Here is a 24794-nt window from a genome sequence, read left to right as displayed (position 1 = left end):
CCTTGCTGTGATTGATGCTCTCGCCGCTTTCAACCACATCCTAATGGGCAATACCTTCACGATTGTTACCGACCACCAACCTCTCACTAATCTTAAAACAGAAAGGATACCAGGAAGAAGAAGAACAAGATGGATAGGCGAAATCAGCAAATACAATGCAAAAACTATCTACACCCCTGGAAGAACGAACTATTTAGCTGATGCTCTTTCCCGCCTATATGAGAATCAAGACCTCGCAAACCCTCCTCTTGTTCACGACCACACAAGACAAAGCGAGGACAGCCCTGACGATACCTCCTATGAACAAGAAACATCTATGGCTGCGGCCAGCTCTACTACTCCCTCCAATCCTTTCTCTTACACCATGTACAGTGCTGCCGGAACAGAACGAGGAAAGGACGTTGATGAAGAATGGAAAGACAATTGCATGTTCGGCAGCACACCTCCTCACGAACTTGAACAAAGTAGACACCACTGATCCCATTGCTATCACGACACCTCCCCTTTTCACCAGACTGAGATCAAGTTCGGCACCAGATACCAACGACCGTACTATATGCCTTCTGATGATTCCAAAAACACCAGTTTCGACACCGTTGAAGGAGCAGAAGAAGTGATCAATGAAAATGAATCAACCCAACCTCCTTATACCCTTAATCATGTTCCAACACGATACCAAGGTCTTGAAGTACTCGAACAAGCAGCAGCCTACGTGGATGCAATATCCTATTTACAGCCCCCACAGTCAGCCCCGCCATCCTCTCCTCCCATAATCGATTCACGACCACTATATGGTGGACCCTTACGAGTATACAACAATGAAACCATTGTCTCGGTCATACCCCCTACTATTCCCGAGCATCGGCGTCAACTCTACAAAACCTTTGAGGAAGAGGAAGCCCCTATCGAACCAACAACAGGATCCCTAATCGAGGATGAACGAGATGTTAGATCAACTGCAGAAGAATTAACCTCCTCTTTCTGAAGCCAAATGATAGCAGGATACCGCCATGACCCGATTTATTTCAAAGCCATGGATGCCTCCAGGGATGGAGACCTCGTCCCCTGCAACATATCCAATGGAATGGTCTTCACCAGCACCCATTATGGAGAACATTGCCTGTACGTACCAAAAGGCCATATGTTCAACGGAATGACGATTAGAGAATATGTCATATCCGAGATTCACAACAAAGGACACCATAGTGCAGATCGCAACCTCCAATATGCCTCAGAATATGTCTACTGGCCTGAAATGCGAAAGGACCTCCGCGATTTTGTCAGGCAATGCGAACTCTGCCAGGCAAATAAGGAGCGAACACAACTTCCTGAAGGGAAAGCTCAGACCCTCCAACTACCATGTGAAATATTTGAATCCTATGCCATCGATTTCGCAGGACCATTCAACAAGTCAGCCGGATATGACACCATATTGGTAGCTGTGGATCAATTCTCTGGATACACCTGGTTAATACCAATGAAGGTTACCGACTCCTCCAAAGACAACTGGAATAACCTACAACGACACTTATTTACCCCCCACGGGTTCCCCTTATCTATTGTCAGTGATGCTGATCCCCGCTTTACCGCCAGATTCTGGAAGCAAACCTTAACCTGCCTCTCGGAATAAACCACATTATGGCTGCCCCAGGACACCATGAGACTAATGGCCAAGTAGAACGAAAAATCCGGGAGGTCAACACCGGGATTAGGAACATGATCAATGAACGACAAACCAACTGGGAACCAGCCCTATTTGAACTAGCCGCATATATCAATGCCGGATTTTCAGATACCCTGGGAATGTCACCATATAAGGCAGTCTTTGGCCGCCAATACCCTCTCCTACCTACAACTCTATTCAAGAACTCCTCAGTCCCTGCCTCCGATGACCATCTAAACCGCCACCAAGCAATTCGGAACGATGCCTACCAAGCTGTTAAGGCTGCCCGATGCCGAAGCACCACTACTGCCCAGAAACGACGTCGCAAACATGTTCCCATCTCACCAGGAGACATGCTCATGGTACACGGTAACATGTTTATTACCAATGTCGGACGCAGCAAGAAACTACAACCCCGATGGCGAGGACCCTTCAAAGTCTTATCCTTTGACGAGCATACAGAGAATTACACTGTCCAGATGGATGGACGCATGTAGCGCCGCAATACTGCAGTCTTCCATGCCTCAGCTGTCAAACGATTCCATCCCAATGACGACTCCAAGTTTCCTGGAAGGACCCACTCTCGGCCTACACCTATCATCATCGAGAAAAAGGATGAATGGGAAGTTGAAGAAATCAGAGACCATCGCCTTTGGCATGGAAATGATCAATTCCTAGTCAAATGGAAAGGATATCCGACGAGCGAAAACAGTTGGGAACCACTGGAAGGACTTGAGCACGCTATGGATATGGTGAACGGATGGTGGAAAGACAACATGCCAAATGAATCCCTCCCCCCAACAATCAATTATATCACCATGTGCTGGACACCTACAATGCCAGAAACTGAGAGATGGCACGCAGAACCCGAAACTAGGGATGGATTTTGGGCACCACACTTTGAGTCAGAGTTCGAAAGTAGCGATGAGGAGAATCAAGCTAAGGAGCAGGCTCTCGACAACTTTATCTAGTCACCAATCACCATCCGAATACCATAACGATGTCAAACTATGTGGAGCTCAATGTGAGGTAGCGACAACAGGTTATTGGACTGTTGTTGAACCGCGATGCTATCCAACTTGAAGACTACTTCAAAATCCTCTGGATTGAATACTGTCCTGATTGTGATCATGCTTGGGTTGACGTACAGCACGAATCTGGTATTCGTGACTACTGTGATTTGGATTTCTTCGAGTCTAAATGTTTCCTTAGAGTTTCCTCTTGTCCTTGGTGTGATACCTATGATGAGGACTTTTTGGCTGAAACTGAAGCCATGAGTTTCTCGGAATCCGCCTTTGATGATTATTAGGTTTTGTTTGTTTAAACAGTTGTTTTGTTTTGGGGAATGTAACCGGTACGGGTACTTGGTTATTGGTTTTGTTTTATGTTTTGTTTTAAGTATCCCTTTGATACTTGGTTTGTTTTAAGTATCGTTTGATACTTGGTTTTGTTTTATGTCTTGTTTTAAGTATCGTTTGATACTTGGTTTTTTTTTATGTTTTGTTTTAAGTATCGCTTTGATACTTGGTTTGTTTTAAGTATCGTTTGATACTTGGTTTTGTTTTATGTTTTGTTTTAAGTATCGTTTGATACTTGGTTTTGTTTTATGTTTTGTTTTAAGTATCGCTTTGATACTTAAAGAGTTTTACCAAAGAGTATCAATTGATACCCTTGATTAGTTTCGTTTATGCTAGACATGAACGGATTTGTGTATTTAAAGACCGCCTGTTTCTACGATAGAAAAGGCAGACTTCGATAGACATTATTTCAATATACTTGGTTGAACGGTTACTTCTTTGTTCCTCAGTACGCCCTCGAAGCCTCCTTTAGTTCTCAGCTCTCCCCTCCTCTCTGGAAGAGCAGGCCACCTGCCAACTATCGTATCCATTATCGATAACGTGATTAGCACCATTGCGAACACGTTACAAAATGTGACGATGATATGTCAGCAATAATGGTGAGGGCAGAGTGCAAGGACACCATCATCCATGAACTAATGGTATACAAGACACAGGCAGTCTGTAGCGGTAGTAGGCAATGATGATACAATCCTCCAATAACGTAGAGGAAGACATACTGTGAGTTTTCAAGAAGAAAATAAATTCTACCAAAGAATCAAGATGAAAGAAGGTAGAAAGTTTTGAATGTGGAGAAACCTGACATAGGGCAAAAAGCTGTCTATACGAAGAAGGGAACAGAGGAGGCGATTAAGCAAGAGGCCTCAGCCAATAACATTGAGAGTGATAGTAATGATGACCAATCTACTGAATATGAGTAATTCCATATCAGGTATATTGATGTGGAATTCAACAGTGTTTGACCTTCCACTACATTCAAAACACACACCGCTCTAGAAGGTACCCTCGTGATTAACAGTGGTTAATCATGAACAGCGGTGTCTAATAAGTCCTCGTACAGTTGCCAAGCAACCGCCTTTTGCCCCATTGACCTAACATACAATATGACCATGGCCACAGCACATGCCCGAAGAGCACGTCAAGAAAAAGACTGCCCAGTTTACATCCTGTATAAACACACTACTATGGGGTATGATAAAATTTCTAAGTTAATGAAGGTTCCTAAGTCAACTATTTCATCAGTTATAAAAAGAGCTAAAATTCTGGATGGCAACATCTATGATGCTCCCAGAGCTGGTAGACTAACCAAAATTACTGATACTAAAAGGCAGGTAATTCTTGATATTATAGATACTGAGCCTCACTTAGCCCTAATGGATATTACCCAAAAGGCTAATGTCGGTTTGGGAAAAGATAATATAAATAAGATCTCTTAAGAGGCTGGTTTTAAGCTCAAGATACCTAGAAAAAAGCCATTTTGGAGGAAAGGCCAGAAAGAGAAGAGGAAGGAGTTTGCAAGAGTTAGGAGGAACTGGACAAGAGCTTGGAAATGGGTTGTCTTTGTTGATAAAGCTACAATTAAATATAATCCAAATCCAGTGGGTAAAATAACGGCATAAACAGAGCTCCAGAAACCATTTATATTGCTGCTGATAATGCATCATGGCATACTGGATTGGAAAACAAGAAATTACAAGAGGAGTGTAGATAAAAAAAAGATTGCCTTGGCCTCCCAACTCACTAGATCTCAATCCAGTTGAGAAGGTGTGCGCACTTCTGCAAAGAGCTCTCAGAAAGCGATTCTCTATGGAGGAGAGAAGGCCCGATAGTGCTGCTGAATTATTTCAGGCAGCAAAAGAGTAGTGGGAGCATATTCCCCAAGAAATGTTGGATGGGTGGATTGAGAAGATACCTGAGACAGTTCAGGCTCTACTGGATGCAAAGGGAGGTCACACAAAATGGTAACATTATGAAATTGTTATATTTTAGTTCTAATATCATGTATTTCTTAATTGAGTTGATATCGTTTATTTTTTGTGATGACCCGTAGTGTTGGTTGTGGTGGTGCCATTGCTGGGCACTATACGAGGACTTAGTAGATATGGCTGTACACTCCTAGAATAACCAACTGTTTAGCTAATACTCTGTCCCGCATTTAAGAGAATCAGATACTCCTGGATCCCCCTCTTGTTTATGACCATATAAGACAAAGCGAAGACAACCCTGACGATGCCTCTTATGAACAAGAACCAAACTTTGGCTTCAGCCAGTACTGCCCATCTCTCCATTTCTTTCTCTTATACCATGTATAGGGTAACTTGAACAGAGCTCGGAAAAGAAATTGCAGATGAAAGTAAAGATGATTGCACCCTTCGCGGTACACCTCCTCATGTGTTTGAATAAAGTACACTCCACTGGTCCCACTCTTTCCTCATTACCTGTCTCTTTTACTAGACTGAAATTAAATTCAGCAACAAATACTAGTGACTGTAGTATACCTGTGCTGGAGATTCCAAAAGTACCAACGGTGACATTACAGAAGGTGAAGAACAATAACAAATAATGGAGGACATCAATGGTGGATCGATCTAACCCGCGGTTATTATTAGTCCTGTTTGAATACGACAAGGCCTTAAACACATTGAAGAAGCAGCTTCCTACTTGGATGTAACATTCTTTCTACACCCCCCACAGTGAGCCCCACAATCCTCATCTCCCTTAAGAGATTTATGACCACTATTTGGGGGACCCTGGTGTGTATTTGCTGATTAAACTGTCATCTCTGTCATGCCACCAGTGATTACTGAATATCACCAATAGCGTTTTGAAATCTTTGAAGAAGAGGAAAACTCTATGGAACCATCAAGAGGATCTATCATTGAGGATGATTGTGATATTACATCAACTATGGAAGCATTGACCTCCTCATTCCGAAGCCAGATGATAAGAGGATACTGCCACAACCTAATCCATTTCAAAGCAATGGACAGCACCTGATACGCAGATCTTACCCCCTACATCATATCCAACAGAATGGTCTATACCAGCAGTTACTCTGGTGAACATTTTTATACATCTCCCAGGGCCACATGTTCAATCGAATAACTATACGGGAATAGACCATTACTGAAGTCAACAATAACAGACGCTACAGTCCCAACCGCAACCTCCAATATGTCTAAGAATATGTGTACTAGCTGGAAATGTGTAAGAATCTTCGAGATTTGGTCAAACAAGGTGAACTCCACCAGTCAAATAAGGAACGAAGATAACTGTGTGAAGGAAAAGCCCAGATGCTACAATTACATAGCGAGATAATCGAAACCTTCGCTATTAACTTCACAGAACTGTTTAATAAGTCCACCAGTTATGACACTATCTTAGTAGCACTAGATCAGTTTTCCGGCTACATATGGCTTATACTAATGAATGTTATCGACTCCTCTAAGAACAAGTGGTATCTTCTCCACCAATACATATTTACCAACCATAGATACCCATTGGGTGTTGTCAGTGATGATGATCCCCCTTGCACAGCCAAATATTAGAAAGAAATCTTGACTTCCTATGGAATCAACCACATTTCAGCTACTCCAGGACATTACAAGACCAATAGCCAAGGTGACGGAAAAATCTGTGATGTCAAGACCAGAATTCGGAACATGGTTAATGGAAGGTAGACTAACTAGGAACCTGCCCTGGCTCAGCTTGCCGAATATATCAATGACGGATATTCAGATACCCTTAGAATGTCTCCATACATGTCAATATTCCGCCACCAAGACTCTTTCCTGCCTACAACTCTATTTAAGAACTCCTCTATCCCGGCCCCTGATAACCACTTAAACCGCCATCAAGCTATGCAGAATCATGCTTTCCAAGCTGTTAAAGCTGTAACATTTCGCAGTGCCACTACTGCCCAGAAGTGTCAACACAAATATATACCTATTCTGCCCGCTGATCTTCTTTTGGTCCAAGGAAATATGTTCATTACCAATGTTAGATGCTGCAAGAAACTACCACAATGATGGAGAGCACCTTTCAAGGTGTTATCTTTTGATGAGCATACAGAAATATACACTGTCCAGATATTCAGATGTATGTACTATGGTAATACCTGCATCTGCTACACATCCACCCTCAAAGACATCTACCCTAATCACAACTGGAATTTCCCTGGAAGAGCGCATTCTCCACGTGCACCTATCCTCATCAAAGAGAAGGATGAATGGGAGGTTGAAGAAATCCAAGACCGCCACCATTTGCATGGAAATAATCAGTTTCTGGTTAAATAAAAAAGTTACCTATCAAGCAAGAACTGCTGCAAGCCACTGGAAGGGCTGGAACATACCATAAATATGGTAAACAACTGGTATGAAGACAACATGCCTAACAATTCTCTACTACCCACAATTAATTACATCATGATATGATAGACACCAACAATTTCTGAAACTAAGCCATTATAAGTTAAATTAGAAGCCCGAGATGGACGTTGGGCACCATACTGTGAGTTAGAATTTCAGAGCAGGGATGAGGAAAACCTGACTATGGAACAAGCACTCGACACACACGTCGAGTCATCATTCACCATCTGAATACTATAACAATGTCAAACTATGTGGACCTTAATGTGAGGCTGTAACAACACCTTGTTGCACTGTTGTTGAACTACGATGTTATCCAACCTGCAGACTACTTGGCTATCTTCCAGGTAGACCACTGCCCTAATTGCAATAATGCGTAGGTAGATGTACACTGTGAATCAGGTATTCCTGACTACCGCGATCTGAATTTCTTTAAGTCTCATTATTTTCTTAGCATTTCTTGTTGTCTCAGGTATGACACTTATAATGCAGAACTCCTACAGGAGACTGTAGCATTTATTTTCTCAGACTCCACTTTTGATGATTATTAGATTTTGTTTGTTTAAACATTTGTTTTGTTTTGGAGAATGTAACCGGTATGGGTGCGAAGTTATTGGATTTATTTTATATTTTGTTTTAAATATCACTTTGTTACTTGGTTTGTTTCAAGTATCATTTGATACTTGGTTTTATTTTATGTTTTGTTTTAAGTATTGCTTTGATACTTGGTTTTGTTTTATGTTTTGTTTTAAGTATCTCTTTGATACTTAGTTTGTTTTAAGTATCATTTGATACTTGGTTGTGTTTGATGTTTTGTTTTAAGTATTGTTTTAATACTTGATTTGTGTTCATTAAATGTTATCACTTTATACCTTTGATTAGTTTCGTTCATGCAAGACATGAGCAAGATTGGTTTATTAAAAGACCACCTGTTTCTACCACAGAAAAGGCAGACTTTAACAGAGAGTATTTCAATATACTTAGTTGAACAGTTAATTCTTAGTTTCTCAGTATACACGGGAAGCCTCCTTTATTTCTCAGCTCTTACCTCCTCTCTGGTAGAGCAGGCCATCTGCCAACTATCATACTATTTACCGATATCTGGATTAGTTTCGTGCAAACACATTACACTACTAGTAGGACAGTGGAGTGGAATATTGGCCAGATGATGACTGGTCTTCTTTGATGGATAAACAGAGGGTATCTTATTATCAGTTTTTGCCGATCCATCTGCTACGAGAGCTCACGAAACCCAAAAAACCAATATTGAGGTTTATTGTCACGAAGGTGGCTTGTTGAGGAAAAGGTTTTCACATGACACATGGTTATGAGTTACAGGTATGTTATTGCTTTACACATATGACTCATTCTAGTCATATGATTTGTTATGTGTCGGATTTGTAATGCTTTCACACATGGCTCAAATATGAGTCATGGGAGGTGCGCCTGATGAATATACCTTGTGAGTGTGCCTAGCCTGTATGCCTTGCACATATGATTTATATTTAGCACATGACCTCATTATGAGGTCATGGGTTTTGAGCATGTGACTACTTTGGTTATATGACTAGTTTATTATGATTCGGTTTCACAGATGTGACCACTTTGGGTCAGATGACTATGGGTGGGAAGAATACTATATAAGGAGGCCGATGCTGCCAAGGAGGATAGGTTCCTCATGCTTTATTTTAAGTAATTTTCCTACTTAGTAGTTTAATGAATCCAAAATACTTTTACAATGTTTATCTTTATTGCAACCATATCGTTACACCAAGGAGAGCTCTTCATGCAGAAGAGTTAGAGACAACTTACGACCGTTGTTTCTAATAGAATACAAAGGTTTTGTACTATCGATAACATAGGTAAAGGCCTGGTGCTATTGTAAGACGATGAAAGAAGAAGAAGAGAAATATCATTCCCCATCACCAAGAAGTAACTATCCGTAGAGGGATTGTTACATTTACGATGAATCTGACTTTGTAGAAATATTGGAGGATATTCAGCAGTATCTTGTGGAAGAAGATGATTTCCTTATCCTTGATAATGTCAAGACATATTTATCTTTTAGGAGATTGTGCAGAGGGCATGGAATTACTCTTAGGGAATTTTTATCCTATTCACCAAATTTGGATCCAATTGAATGTATTTGGGTGCTAGTGTAAGATACATTTTAAAAGCAATATCGTGACCTATATTTCATGAAGGTCTGTAAAAATGAGGTCAAAAAAACTATGGAGGGGGCTATTACTGCTTGTTGGAAACTTCTTAATACAATGATTTATGATTCTCTAGCAGGTTCAATGGTGGATAGAATTGAAGCAATTATTAAGGCAGATGGATGGTACACTAAATATTGATTTCTACTATGTATTTAAATTTAAAATTTTTATTATTATTATTGTGATGTTGAGGTTAATGAGGCAGTGGTTGTTGTACGATCAATGTATTGTTCTCTTTATTGTCATCGGTTATTTCTGTTAACAAAACTACACAACTAAGGAAAGGTGATTAGTTAATTGGAAACTCGTAACTATATTGGATGATACAAATTGTAGGGGTTGGAAGAGGCGGGCGGGATCGTGTGTCTTGGAGGGAAGCAGGCACTACTACAAGAGGACCTAAAACAGTAATGGAAGACCACTCTGAACTCCTAATAGCTTCACAGGAACATTCATCATGTGAGACCACCTCCGCATTGATTACTAGCACATATGTAGTTTATGCAAGGGGGAAGATATTGGTTGGGCAGAGTTGAGGCATAAGAGCAAAGTTTGTGTATGAGGGTAAAGTGGGAATTATGGTGATTTTCTTGAGCCTTAATGCTTTTTGTCAGAGAAGCAATGAGGTCTTTCCAATCTCGTTTCCCATAGCGCTATCAACGTACTATTCTTGATCCTTTATTAGCCATGTTTCCCAGAGCTCCATGTGACCTGCCCCATTAAGTACTTGTGTTTGACTAAGCTACCTGCGATTGGTAGTATTGTAGAGCTTATTTGTGCTTTGAAGATTCCGGCACAAATATCCCTAAAGCTCTTGTGAGGCTGTTTTATCCTCGCGCTGGTGGCCTAGCCAGCTTATTATCCTCTTTATGTAATGAATAGTAGAGTCAGAATTCCCTAGTAAATCTTCGCTAGTATCTTGTCTGCAGGAAGGACCTGGTGGCGGATCTCCCTGCTTCCTCTTGGCTTTTTGATTATACTAAAGGTATTACACCTGATCTGTTCCCTTGAGTTAATATTTCAGAGTACACCTTCTGATTTTACCAGATAGATGCCAGTAGATGCAAACGATTCGCGGATATGATGAGAAGTGAAGGTTGACCGACAGGCCTCACTTAAAAAAGCAATAAAAGTCAACTTTTTTATTCCCCCCATGTTCTGACTAGAGCGGAAACGATTATCTACAGCAAGGATAAAGAAGAGATGGTACAGACCAAATTGTCCTACATCCAGTGGTTGAAGTAAGTGCATAGAATGTGCGGGAGGCAACGCTCAATATCCTTATTCAAAAAGCACAATAATACACATTCAAGTGTGATCTCAGATCCATGGCCATCAAATATCAAGAGTAGGGGATAGTCACTTCATCTCTCTGTAATTTCAGGAAGGAAGACCTTTCGCAACCCCTTGATTGCTAGTTGATTGTCCTTTCACTCACACCGTGGGTAGCTGAATTGGTAATCATGTTCCATTTCCGTTAGGCCTTTCTACCATCAAATATAATGGGCTGCTTCTTTCTTAATAACCAAGAGCAACACTACTATTACATCTCCTCTAATTGTCTGGAAAACAGTTACCAGTTCCTGTTTCTCATCATGGGTAACACTGGAATTCCGCAGACCATGCCGACAAAGAACCTTTATCTGGGAGGCCAGCCTAATATGAAATCCCTTCTCAACCATATCAAAAATCTGGAACTCCCACAGGCTATGCTCATGGATAAGGTGACCATGATTGCCACAATAGCTCCATATAAGCCCCAGATCCTTGGCATAGGAACATTGTCTCTCTAGCTGAGTACTCAGCTTTAATGCCAGGTCTGGATACCTTCTCAGGAACCGAGAAATCACGTTTCTTCCTAGCGCTAGAGAGGCGTTTCCAGTTCTCTTCGATTCCCGATGAATTACCATATCCTTAACCATATCTTGGCGTAATGGAAAGCCAATATTGTCCTTGGTAAAGCACCACTTGACAATTGCGTTTCCATCCAGTGATGTTGTTGCTGCTCGTCATCTCCTGCAGCTCGGGTCAGGCTGGTACCGGCAAGTCGTTGACGGAGACGCCGGTTTGCCACAAAGGCCTCAATTGCGGTAGCGACATTTGTCTCCTCTCCGCACTTTATTGTTTGAATCGCCCCTTGCAGCCACTCCTCACATGCCGAATCAGTTTTCTTTACAGGTACCGTGGTGTTTGTTGTGGCATCGATCGGTTACACAGTGGGCAAGCGGGGTTATACATCTTCAGAACGCCTTATTTCGCGAGGTTCCGGCTTGTATCACTTCCCGGTATTGTAACACTTCCCTGTGCGTGACGTTAGTTCCCTCACTCCCATACTTTATTATCATTATGTTGCCTATTTCATAACAATAATTACCATTATTAGTATTCTGTTTTGTACGTACAGGAGGGAGGTTTGATAGCATTTCCGCACGATATCTCTTTTCTCCCTATACTTGATTGGCTCTCCGGTCACCTTAGCCCTTTGCTTACACTATTTCGCAAAACACGGGATCATATCTTCTCTTGACTGAATCGCTTCAATTTTCTTAGCTTCTACTATGGACCCTTTAACTGGCATTTCCTGCTTGACTAGCAGCTCATGCACATCATATAATGCCATCTATTTGTCTAATGCTTCATCATAGTCGGTATTAGCATATGCAATACCACCTTTCCCCTTTTCGTATCAAAGTCGAGCCCCTCTAATCCCTTTTCTTCCACGAATAAAGACTTTAACATTCACATCAATGCGATATATGTTGTGATATTTAACTCTGATAAGATCATAAAATCTTCCCTTATCTCTTATAAAGAGATGTAAATTGTTACACCTGAGCTCTACCAATTGGTCCTAAGAGTCATTATCCTTAAGGATAGGACGGGGTTTTTCTGTACTCAGAATTGATTAAGAAAATTCTTGAATCACGGGATCTTCCATGACGGAGACCAGCATCGTTGGAGGGATGGGGGTTGTCGTGGGTGTCAGGCTCTTGGGAGGTATGAGGGTGATGGGGGTGCAGGGGCTGTAAGGCGTGCAGAGAAAATTGACAGTGTAGATTAGGTGATTATTGAATGTATAGACACGGTAGAGAACGTAGAGTAGATGGGGAGTCCATATATGGGAATTGTAGGAAGTGTGGATGCTGTAGCAAGTGTGGAAGCACCAGTAGTTACAGAGACAACGGTTCAGAAAATTGCCATATGGGTTCAGGTACTTTCTCGCTTTCCGAGTCTCACAATTTACTATCAATAATTGTTACTTCAGGTTAATACATTGTAACCCGAAAGTCTCTAGTACAATATGTTTTGTCATGGATATTGTACCATATTATTGTCTAGGTTCCTACTGCAATTAGACTGTAAGTATCTCATTCGCCTCAAAATAGAAATCAACTGAAGATAATTCTCTGAAACTCTTCACTGTCAGAAATTCTTTTCATTAAACTTCTAAATGGAAAATTTTGTGATACCTGGTTGAGACTGTTACAACAATTCTACTCACATTGGGCTGGAAAGACTTTGGGGTTTGGTGGGTGCGCACGTGCGGGATGGGAGTATCCACAGCGTGTACCGCGCAGGTGGACAGGTATCTCCACAGTACGTGTAATAGGTGGGCTAGAGTATCGGGTTTCTCAGGTGGTAGGAGTAGGAGCCGTGCCTGAAGTGGATTTCAAGTTGATAGAAATGTTGCTGTTAGGGTGGTTGTAGCAAGGTGAGTGATGGTAGTGTTACGTTTGGCAGGTGAGCGGGAGTGATACGGCAAATATACTGTAGTCACATGATCTTGTTTCGTCATTTCCCCTGGTGGAGCTGCGCAACAAGCAGAACCTCTCAGAAAATTGATGCACCATTTTCACACATGCCCGACCCGGTTGTAGTGCGCACTCCACTGCAGAACCTCGCCATTACTGGCAGGCCAATGATCCCTCACCCACCATTACGCTACGCCCGAAACATTGGATCCCGACATACATTCGGAAAGGACTGATGTCGATGCGGCAACATCCCAAACACCTGGGAGGGGGCAACTCCGGCTTTCAGTGATGGCGAGCAGTTTCAGTTGGAGTTGAGAGCCATTTATGACAAAGGGCCGCAGTCGCACTGACCTTCATGGCTTCATATTGAGGAATTTTGATTTACAAGGACACAAATCTGGAGACCAGGTATGTGGAAGGCTGAGCTGGCGTGGATGACGTAGGTCGTCAACTGGGAGGTCAAAAAAAGGTTTCGAGATTCCTCGTATCCCGTGAGATAATGTGTGACGATTGTGGCCAACATTCCTGATTTCTACTGCCTTTGTTTATTGTAGTAGGCTCTCTGTACTATGGCTTCGGGCCATATCATGACTGATGTTATCCAAGTATCATAGATTGACAACAATTTAACCCAGCCGATAGTCCCCCGAGGGCAGTTTCAGAATCGTCTATCACAGATTATGAGGGGAAAGAACGCCCTCTTTGGATATATATATAAGGGAATGAAACAATTATACTTGGGATAGACTTGATCTTTTCGTCGACCCACAGTCTATTTAAATGAGGAGGGAGGGGCCCCTTTATAAATACACGAACCACAGCTAACTCACCCGGGAGTCTTGTTGAACATAATCACACTATTTCCATACATTCTCAAACCAGGGCCCTGCACCTCTTTTTCGCCAGTACCCCCCTGCTTTGGTATACCTTTTTACCCCCCACTTCGCATAGTTCGCCGAGTAAGTGACTCCGCTGAACCCTCCTTTCCTAACCCTCTCCCATGTTCTACATGATATGAGTATAGGACATGTCTTCAGTGGAGCGCCAGTGATTAGTAACATCGTCCACCATATTGAAGAGGGAAAAACAAAGAACAAGAAATAAGCACCCCGATGTAGTGGTAGCGAATGTTAGATGTAAACTCTTGTGAAACGGAATTCTATTTGGGGCCGCAATTTGACCTCAAGCTGTTCTGCAGGAATAGAAAAGTGGGCAAGAAGGCAGAGGCTGGGAACGGCCGCGGTGATATGACACAGCGAAAAGAGATGTGCCAACTATATTGAGCGCACAGACATGAATGTTGTTTCCACACCGCTAAGTAAGTACTTATTAACGAATGTTCGCCACGAGAACCAGCCCGTTGTCTAACCGTCCCCCCCCACCGACTGCATGGCAACCAAGGATATATTGTATTATTTCTGATCATGAAATAAGCGAGGTGGATATTCAGCCGCCAAATGCGATAGTTCCAGTGAGGCACGTTATGGGCCTGACACCGGCGATCGTTACGTTGCATTTGAGAGTGTACTTTCCCTAATAAAATGTATATTAACGAGTTGAACCCCCTCGGCATGATCGCAAGCACTAGTGCTGGGAATAACCTACGGGAGGAATAAATTTGGGGACATCGACCACTTGGGTCAGCGTCACCCTGCCTCGATCAATCGGGCATTCGAGGCCAAGCTCACCCACATGGTCGCAGATGTTCAGTGACTGCTTCATCAACGTAATGAGGCCATATTTAACGGTAACGTCGACATGGGTGCTATTCGGGAAACCTTGTCTTTGAGAACGCCAACAGCTTGCGTAGTAAGAGGTTTCCCACTAGATGAACCTTTGTCAATGATCACTTAAGGTACCAGAGGGTATGGGAAGGAAGAGGGGCGGGATGTATAACGCACCGGATGGGCGGATTGGGGGTCAGGTCGACCTTCTCGATAGTAAAGATATCACCGGAATGGTCCTCATGGCAGTATTTTAGAGGGTTGTCTCCCGGAATCTCATTCAACCCAGTCGTAGGCGGCACCAAGTGCTTAGCGAGCTTGTGGAACAGGCTTTCCGATGATACTGTCACCGCAATCAGTGAGACCGAAGATAGAAAGCTTCATGATTGTCTCAGTAGTTTGAAGGGAATCTTTTGTGAGGGGGCGCGGAGACGGTGGTGGTGGTGGTGGTTGCTAATGTTGGGGAGGATGGAAGAAAGGTGAGGCTGGTGGATATGTTAACTTTATATCAATTTAAATGTGTGGGGATCGGGGAAGGCGGGAGTGGTGTCATATTGGCCAAAGACACGGTGGCAGGAGGAAGAGACAAGTTCCAAACCATGAGCTCGGCTTCCTCCTCAACAAATTTCAATTCCTCCTCCATCTCCATCCCCCTGGCCGCCGCGGAAATTGTCTCGATTAGAGGCTAGATGTGCATCTCGATTACTGTCATGGTGCCAAGAATGTCTCTCCACCCCCTGCCGCGCGGTCTTGGAGAGCATGCTGACGTCATGCCAACGTGGCATCTCCCTTCTCGAAAGACCTGTTCTCTAAAGGCAAGCTGATCACAAGGCTCCTGAAGTGCGATGAAAAAACATTGAAATCTGTTCGGCCATGAGACGATACAGATGAGAGTTTCATTCACGAGAGGGGGTTCGAGGGCCAAAGCGAAATTCGAATTCCCAACTACGGTATCATGCCGAGACTTAATGTCTGTCGAATAACACCTTACAATAGAATTGAACAACACACGCGATAATTGCTGCCCACGGCAACCATCTTCAACGGGATCCGAGTTTCGATACCCGCAACATTGAGGGGAAAAGCATATATCAGGCGTTTCGGTTAGTGTAGAAGAAGTACAACTCACGCAGCAGGAACATTGGGAATTTTCCTTGGTTGAGAGAATACACGTGAATGCTAATAATAGGCTTTCCACCAACTATATTCCGGTGTATTTACGAATCATACTAGTATTGCCCTCGGACCGCATACGCCATTACACTTGGCCGTGCGCTGCTCTGGTAGATGTGTCGATTGCCCAGATCGCGAGACGTTCGGCAAATCCAAAATCTCGGAATAGTAATACAAATCGTGTTGCCAGGCCTCGGTCGTCGGGCCCAAGCGCTGGCGTTATGTGACACAGGAATATCTCATAATATAGAAAACAGAAAACCGAGGACAGGCACACTCCATTCCAATGGATTAAAACCCCGACACCCGTTAATATAATTGGCTACGATTTTACTTCCCAATTCACAATCTTCCTTCCATTACGAACTTGGATGGATGGAGATGTCGCTATTTCAACCGGTGGCGGCCACCTGAAGAGTTTAGTTGGGGGAGGTTTTGACAATTGACCCAAACAATTTGACAGCACCATCTCCCGTGGATGCAGTATTAGAGAAGGATATAGATCACGTGAAGGAACGGGAAAGGCAGCTAATTGTCGGCCTAGTCAACTCGATAGAACTAGCAGGTGCGAGGTCTCTACCTACTGATCATAGGCTCTCGAATACGTCTGAAAAAATGGTATGTTCCAAGTCTGAGTAAATGATCCCGTTGTCTTTGTAATTCTATATCACCTCTCCCTCCCCTCTATGAGTAACAGATTTACATTTGATATCTGCTCGCAGAATCATTGATCTATCCTTAGTTATACGCCCAGGTCTACGCCCTCAACACCCGTAAATCTCCCGTCTTTCTCTCTTTCGGTTGCAACCGTTAGTAAGTGCCTACAGGGCCCGGCGAGGCATCCGGAGCCCGTTTACCATGCGTACTACGCGGGAGGCACCCGGGGTTCCCATCCTTCCCATCTTTCTGCCACGTCCAGTCCAACCTCCAAATGGTCCAACCGGACTCTTAGGGACAGTCGTTAAGCACCAGTTTGGATATGACCATTGAGTTCCGTTTCGTCATCGCAATGACATCTTCCCTTCTCCCGCAAAAATGATTGCCGATATCGGTTCTATATCGTTTTAACAATAGTAGGTTTGATTTAGAACAGGTTGAGATGAAGAAATTTAATAAAACCTCGCGCTTCTTCACAAAGATCTCATGAAAGCTATCCGCCCCCATCCAAGCGCCATTGTCTTCATAAATGCTTCTAACACATTTGCACCAATAAGCCGAAATGATCTCATATAAGTTTGAAATTGCATGGTTCGGTTCGGTTGATTTGTATGTAGTGGGGTTCATCGTGCGGTCGATAAGAATCAGTGTAAATTAAAATGAATAGGCTATGATGGGTAGAGGGGAGATTGTCTTGCGGTCCTTATTCTTTTCTGTGCTGCCAGCAGCGTACTATATACACGATTTCTAACTACGGAACAAAGTCTTCTTCCTCTTCGCAAGACTCTTTTTCTTCCTTTTTTCTCATGCTCCTTATCCTTCCACACCACACTCCCTAACATCCTCCAAGACATATCATCCCTCAATCCCTTTCGCACGTCTCATCCTCTTACACGCTTCTCCTTCCTTCGCCTGCAATCCTTAACCCGAGCTGAACCATCGTTTTTTTCCCAATCGTTGTAGTGTGACATTCTCCGTGTTCCATCTCTTAGTTCCAAACATCGAACATTTCCTAGTGTTATTTCTCAAACCTTGCAAACATCTCCGCTGCAACTAGCTTCTAGTACAAACAACCACCGCTTCAACTATCATTTTCCGTAACATTTTCACAAACATAACTTCTCTTAGCAAAACATCCATTGTCATAGGTGATCCATGGTCGGGGTCGTGGTAAGGATAAGGAACCTTCGCGAATATTCTAACATAAATACCATCTGTGTCTACATCAGAGTGGTTATGTTCACCTCTATTCCATATTCCCCGGTGGTTGGCTCACAGCTGTATCCATCGCTTAGCGGAAATCCGGCTTACACCAGACGTGCACCTTCCTGGGAAAATACCTATGCCTACCGAGGCACCAGCAGGGAAGAAGAAAGCTATTTCTCAATTTGGAATGATTCGGATGAAGCGTGCTAAGGTAAGGTCATGGTGGAGCAGTTTGCGTAATGGAAATATGTCTCCTACCTTCCCTCGTGCCAATACTAAGATGAGCGTGACTACTGAGGACTGTAAAGGCCTCAGTAGTCCATGAATATCTTGGGATTGCATAGGTATCCAGCGGCCTTAACGGTGCATGTCGCCCCTTGGCGTGGAGTGCGCCAAGACGCGACTTAGTAGTTTAGTTCTGGGGGCCGCCTGATTTTGGAGGCGGCAGGGAACCTCGACCGGACCGGCCTAACTTCTGACATGGAGTCTTCTGCATGGTCAGGACTAGCCGCTAGGGATCGTTGTTCCTGTACTTGGGCACGAATTAATCTGTCTTGTGGCGAAAGCTGAACGCATCAACGCACTCTACCACACCAGTGGTTTACTCCTTTTACTACAAAGTACGCGCTGCAGGCAATCGCTATCTAAAAAACACACCTTTCCAGATTTCATATTCTGCTGTGCTCACGAATACATTACATTGCCTGGCTATGTTCTGGTTGTCACTCTTTCATCACTTTATTCTTTTAGTCACGGATTTCTGATTGGGCAATGCAATCGATACATCTTGAGGGCATGCAACGCGTGGGTACGGCCCCGCAAGGTCAGGAATTGCCCGAGCGAAGGGGGAGAGGCACGTGGGATATCTGCCCCAACGGAGAGTGTATGGAAATTCTATCTATCGTAGTAGTGAGAACCCAATGTTTGACAATGATAGCTCTACCAATCTAATATCTGGTACAAGCTGGTGGGCGAAAAGGACAAGAAACCAAAATTCAAAGTTTGATTATCGAATTTATCTGCACATGTTCGTTTCGCCTCCCCCACGCTGTGTTCGTCCCGCTGCGCCTTATAAAAATAGTTTATCCCTGGTCCGATATGGTATCGGTGAGGAAGAGGTGTTGAGAAGATCTGCCGGGTTTTCCGTGTTTAATACAGACTCAGATTGACCTACCCCAGCTACTTTGCTAGTGAGACTGGTCCCAAAACAGTAGCTCAACTGAGCGGACTGAGCAACCTTAATGTGAGCTGGGGTGAAGGCAAATCGGTCGTTCGCCCGACATTGAGTAGAATGGCACTGACCATTGCCCCCCCGTGACGGGGCCCCACGGGGTACCACTGGAGGTTAACGCAGCTTGCAGACCATTACCGCTATGCTAGCTCTGCGTGTCTTCCTGTCTCCCATTGAGCCTACCGTCCTCCACCTCCGTGACCAGTAGACGATGGTGGTATCTCCCGAACCTCTGTCCGGGATGCCTGGAGGAAGGCCCAGTAAGCCTTTGCCAATGCAGTGCCAGCTTCAACTGGGCAGTCTTTATCAAGGCCCGTCTGACCTCCCTTCAAGATATTGATAAAGGAGTGAAAGCAGTCGTAGAACCTTTCGGTGCCTTCTTTGTATTTTGAGGCCCGAACACTGGCATGGATGTTCAGGAGATTTATCATATCTACGTCCTCTGGTTACATGAGCCTATATACTAGAGGAACATTTTCAGGTAAGAGAAAAGTACTTACTAATTCTTTCCACCGTTTCAGGAAATAACCCATACAATTCTTTAAAAACATAATCATCTTCTCTTCTATTCGGACCAATATATAGCCGCGCATCAGCTTTTGCATCCCCACCATGCGCACATGCATTTCCTTCCGCAATCATTCTTCTATCTTGAGCAGTATCACAGATAAGCTCATCTCGCTTGAATGTGCTCACGAAACGGTTCCGCAATCGTAAGTGCGCGTTGTGGGAGTTTTGGGTAGACTTCACCCGGCGCTCTAATCTTGCATTGCATAACTCGAGCGAAGCAATGTGCTCCTGGCATACGCCCAGCCGATTAACTTTGTCATGGTTCTCGCGTTGCAACCTCTCACAGGTGGCCAGAAGTTGCGTGTAGGATAGGTCCCTGAGGTTGGCGACAGATGTATTATGGCTGCTACGTTCTGCGGATGGTGATCCACATGGAGTAATATTGTGGGGTTTATCTCCTGCCGTGCTTTGTTCCCCGTCGGGGCCCCCGGCCGTCGATGCGAAAACGACACCGTTTCCTAAAAGGTATTGACGATATTGTAAACCCGGCCGTCTGTCACAATCGCCGCCCAAACTAACCCCCATATACGGCTCACACAGCTCTTCGATTCCAAAGTGAGGTCTAACAGCGCTGCACTGAAGGCGGAAGTCATTGTAACCAGATGAGTATGGCAACATTGTGATAATTTTCCCTTAGTTGAGGCGGAATACCGGAGGTGAATAAGTGAAATTCGTGTAGGGATGGGTGCTCTCGTCCGTGGTGATGGTGGAAAATTTTCTTCTCCCATTACGCTATTTATACTGCTCCCGTGTGGCACACTCGCCCCAAGATGGTGTATAGCAGTCACAGCACACATATGGTAATTGGTGGCAACAATTGGCCGACTCGGTTTCGTTTCTTGACGCCAAGAATTGACAACGCATTTGGAATAGCGCCCGTAAACCCACAAAAACAAGAGGGCTCTAGGTGCTTGACGGACAATAACAAGGGCGTAAGATATCAATAACCCATTAGAGTGATTCGATCATATGTAATAACGATGACAATTGCTCTTTCAAGAACAGCGGTGTTACTTCCTGGAGGAAACGCTTCAGCCGAACCGAATGAATCAAACCATGACATGACCGCCTGAAGAACGGCATGGCACATTCAAAACACAAAGCGGTGATTAACGCTTGCTGGAGTCATTCTGTGTTCCCAACACCCCAGGCTACTGGTATGCGAGCTTATTAGGTATAGGCAGAGTCAAGGCAGGCTGCTAGGAAATATTGCGGAGCTCGAGGTAGGCCGAATCCCTAACCCTAAGGAAGCCCATCAGTCATGTTCCGCGCCTATTGGGCTGATACGTGGCATTTCCTAACAGCTGTCATGGAAACCAGGGTGTCGGATTCGCGTTTGGGAAATGTTTCCTAACCCTGCACACATAGCCGTAGTATTTTCTTGGTTGTTTATTCCCCCTTCCTGGGGATCCGATGAGATGTTCAGATTTGGTGAAGGTGGGGGAATGTGGAGGATTAGCCGTAACCTTCATATTTCTTTTTCAATATCTCCCTTTAAACTTTGGTCGCGGGGTGAAATGAATGGAGAATTGAAGCCAGTATAAGTCGTCAAACGTGTGGTAAAAGACTAAATATGGGCGGGGGCGAAAAACCTCAATTAATATTAATTCTTTTCTAACAGGAGGGCTGCAGCCTACTTATATCCGCTGTTCAGGTGCTTTCAACAATAAACCACGCAGCCTAATACCCAAATCGACCACGTGGCCTATTTCTCACAGCCGAACTGACTGTCGCCACGGTCTCTGTATGTCCATCACAACAGCAGGAATAGGAAGCTAACGAGAATCAATCGGGAATGATGATGACATAGGTGACTCAGAGTCTAGGATAAGAGAGTAAATAAGAAAATGGACCAAGGACGAAAGCAGAAAAATTAATACCATTTGTCACTTTGTATCAAGAATCTCAGAACACAAGTGCTTATGATTTCTTCCTAAGACGAGCTGGGTGCAGATGCCCGCAAAGCTACCTTCAGACGCGAGGGTCAAAGCCCCATCTTCCACCTGCTCATGGTTGAAATGAGATGCAACATCAATATGTCTTGAAGGATTAGTCATCTACTTATTACCATCATGGTCGACAGCCTCTGTATAGTCACAACACAGAGCCATTAAACTATAGGACCAGTTCAATTCTGCAAGCAACGTCGCAGCTAAAGCTACTGCTTGGTTGAACGTGCTTCCAAAATATAGTCGGCTTCAAGGGTAAAGTATGAGACGGCATGTTGCCTTTAGGCTCTCCAAATATGTAATAATAACACCTTACGATCTATGCATCCAGTGCTTCGGACACTCCCTAAACTCTTAATGTAAACAACTAGGCTGCACCAATCTATGCACACCTATCCAATCGCGATCTGGCCTACTTGTTTGTACTGTACTAGGTACACTTCAACGTATCTTGCATGGCTTGAATCCCGCCCCTATATGGTATCTGTACTATTGCACTGTGGAAGTATCACAACTGCAGTCCCCCTTTTATTACATATTTTTATCCTTAATACTTTCCCCGTTGATTGATCACTTGGTACATTCTCATCCTGATCGGAATGAAGAGCAGTCAGCAATGCCCCTTGGTGGAGGCATGATGATCTTGCGGAAAATATGGTCATCAGATGATGTACCGACAGGGCTGCATGTATAGGCCAGATGTATTTCCATGTGCTTCCAAGGGACTCAACACCTGACAAGGTGCAAGCTAATGTAAATAGGGTGAAGCAAGTAGGAGATAGCATACACTGATCCGAGGCAACATTATTTGGCTCATAATCAAATGGACAAGAGATCTATGCCACATGAAAGAACAGCATGGGAACATTGCCACCCATGGTTGGAGAGAGAGCTCAACATCCCACCAATTGTATCCCCTTCACCATTAAATTCTCGACAGAATGTATAGACAACAGCTACCAGACCAAGTGCACCGCTATTCTCTCGGTGATATGGAATGGAAGCGTAGCAGGTTATTCTATCAGGGCGACTTTGTGGAAAGCAAATACAGGAGAATATTTGTGAGGTGTACTGTCATTCTACATTAGAAGTGCATGGAGGGGCAGGTCCAGGTCTGTTAGTCGGAGGCTGGAAATTGCTACGAACCGAAGCCTGGCGACTTTGTAGTATGATATTGCTATAAGTTTGAATGGTGATGTAATGTGATCGCTGGTAAAGTAATTATTCCTTGTGTCTACTTAGATAGCATTGTTTGTTAGCTGTGTTTTGTAGTATTTGTATTTCATTGAAGGTTCGAAACAAGTCCGTTAGTCCCCACTGCGTGACACCGGATGTCTTTATTAAAGGTCTGGCCTAACTGAACTAAAGTAGACACTAGTGCAGGTGTAAGATGGAATGGTGGTTCTGAAAAATGCCTGACATCGGGTTATGTCAGCTAGGAATATTACTTGCTATCGAATCCATGAGTCTTAAGAGAAGTTGCATGGAGCCAACATTCACCTGTGACTTCAATGCTTTTTTTCATGATGTTCTGCGCCTCTTATGATTTCACTGCCTTCCCCATTCTTCAGTTCACTCTACATCCTAGCTTCGCAAGACTTCCGCACTATACATGACCCCCTGTACAATTAAAAAAATGATAAAGAAAAAGGTTTAACAAACAGCACATTTTTGATAGGAAAAAGAACCGAAAACCAGCTCCACTCGTCTGAATGGCTCATCGTCACCTACCGGGATCAGGATTGATACGACTCAGTAGGGAATATGAGTAAACCACCACCATAGGTTTATGGGAATCGTGCAGCATATAATTTTCGGGGATGTGCCACCACCACGGTTAAGATTCCCAATTCGTACGACACGAGAGGAAAAAGTGCTGAACAATGAGGCATCATCAGCCCTGTATCTCCAGAATTAGTGTAAGCAATCATAGACCAATAGTGGTCTCTTGTCTTACCACTTGAAGATCAAATATAAATAGTATGCAAACAGGATTTGACGAGCACAGGTTGTTTAACCAGGCAATTCCAAATTTAATGTCGGTCTAACCTAACCTACAACATATTTTGGAAGGGTATTAAGCTAATATTCATGCTCAGATATGGTGGCGTTATAGAAAAGTTTCATATACCAAGTCTTTTTCTTGATTCAATAATCTATGTAACCAAACAGCTGTGTACACCATATGACATGAGGAGATCAAGGCCTATATTACTGTTTGTTTAGTCGATTCCAACTCCGTGACAGACACCCAACTGGTTTGGTGCAGATACTATGTATAGGCTGATAGGGATGTATACAAATCGGGATTCCTTTGTATAGACCGAGGTTTGAACAGCAAGGCATAAGTATTACTAGTTTTGTTTATGACTACTAAGAGAAAGGTAAAGTTGAATAGAATCTTTTAAACACTTTTAGATTATGAATGCCTCTTATCTGTTCTGTAATAATTCCTAAAAGCTGGGAGGGTACTTTGCTATTGATAGCTACCGTTTGGTTGTTTTCTGACTACACCAATCACGCATACACATTATTTACCTTTTCAGATGATAACCTGTAACATTATACATTCTTCAAAAGTCCCAACATCAGGAGACCCTAAAAACCATCACAACCCTTTTTGGTACTTACTAATTGGTACTTTGGAGACCAGTATTATCCCCCTTAGTAATTCCATGATTCTCTCAGTTTTAAGACAATGGTTCAGTTCTTAATTTGTACTTTGTTGGCCTCCATTGCCTTTCTACTTGATGAAAACATCAGTTTAATCTTGTAAGTTTAATCTTGTAGTTACATGTTATCAGTTTGCTAGAATTCGCAAACTTCTAGTTGTGATAACTTACTACAAAGCTGATAGAGATTTTTCCAATGGCGCTCGGCCCGAATTAAATAGAACTTAACTACCTATACGAATATGTCTCG

General features: G+C 43.4%; 1 protein-coding gene; it reads right to left on the bottom strand.

The window, feature by feature from the left end:
- Nucleotides 1–14374: 14374 nt before the first annotated feature.
- On the bottom strand, nt 14375–15491 carry GSTUM_00000832001 (uncharacterized protein). XM_002838123.2 has 3 exons: nt 15264–15491; nt 14968–15186; nt 14375–14895 (listed from the first exon to the last, which is right to left on the bottom strand). Exons 2-3 carry the CDS (start codon nt 15082–15084, stop codon nt 14809–14811), a joined length of 204 nt encoding a protein of 67 aa, XP_002838169.1. The 5' UTR covers nt 15085–15186; nt 15264–15491; the 3' UTR covers nt 14375–14808.
- Nucleotides 15492–24794: the final 9303 nt, after the last annotated feature.

The sequence above is a fragment of the Tuber melanosporum genome, assembly GCF_000151645.1.
Source record: "Tuber melanosporum whole genome shotgun sequence assembly, scaffold_226, strain Mel28".
Classification (NCBI taxonomy): Eukaryota; Fungi; Ascomycota; class Pezizomycetes; order Pezizales; family Tuberaceae; genus Tuber; species Tuber melanosporum.
This window is presented reverse-complemented; position numbering and strand designations above follow the sequence as displayed.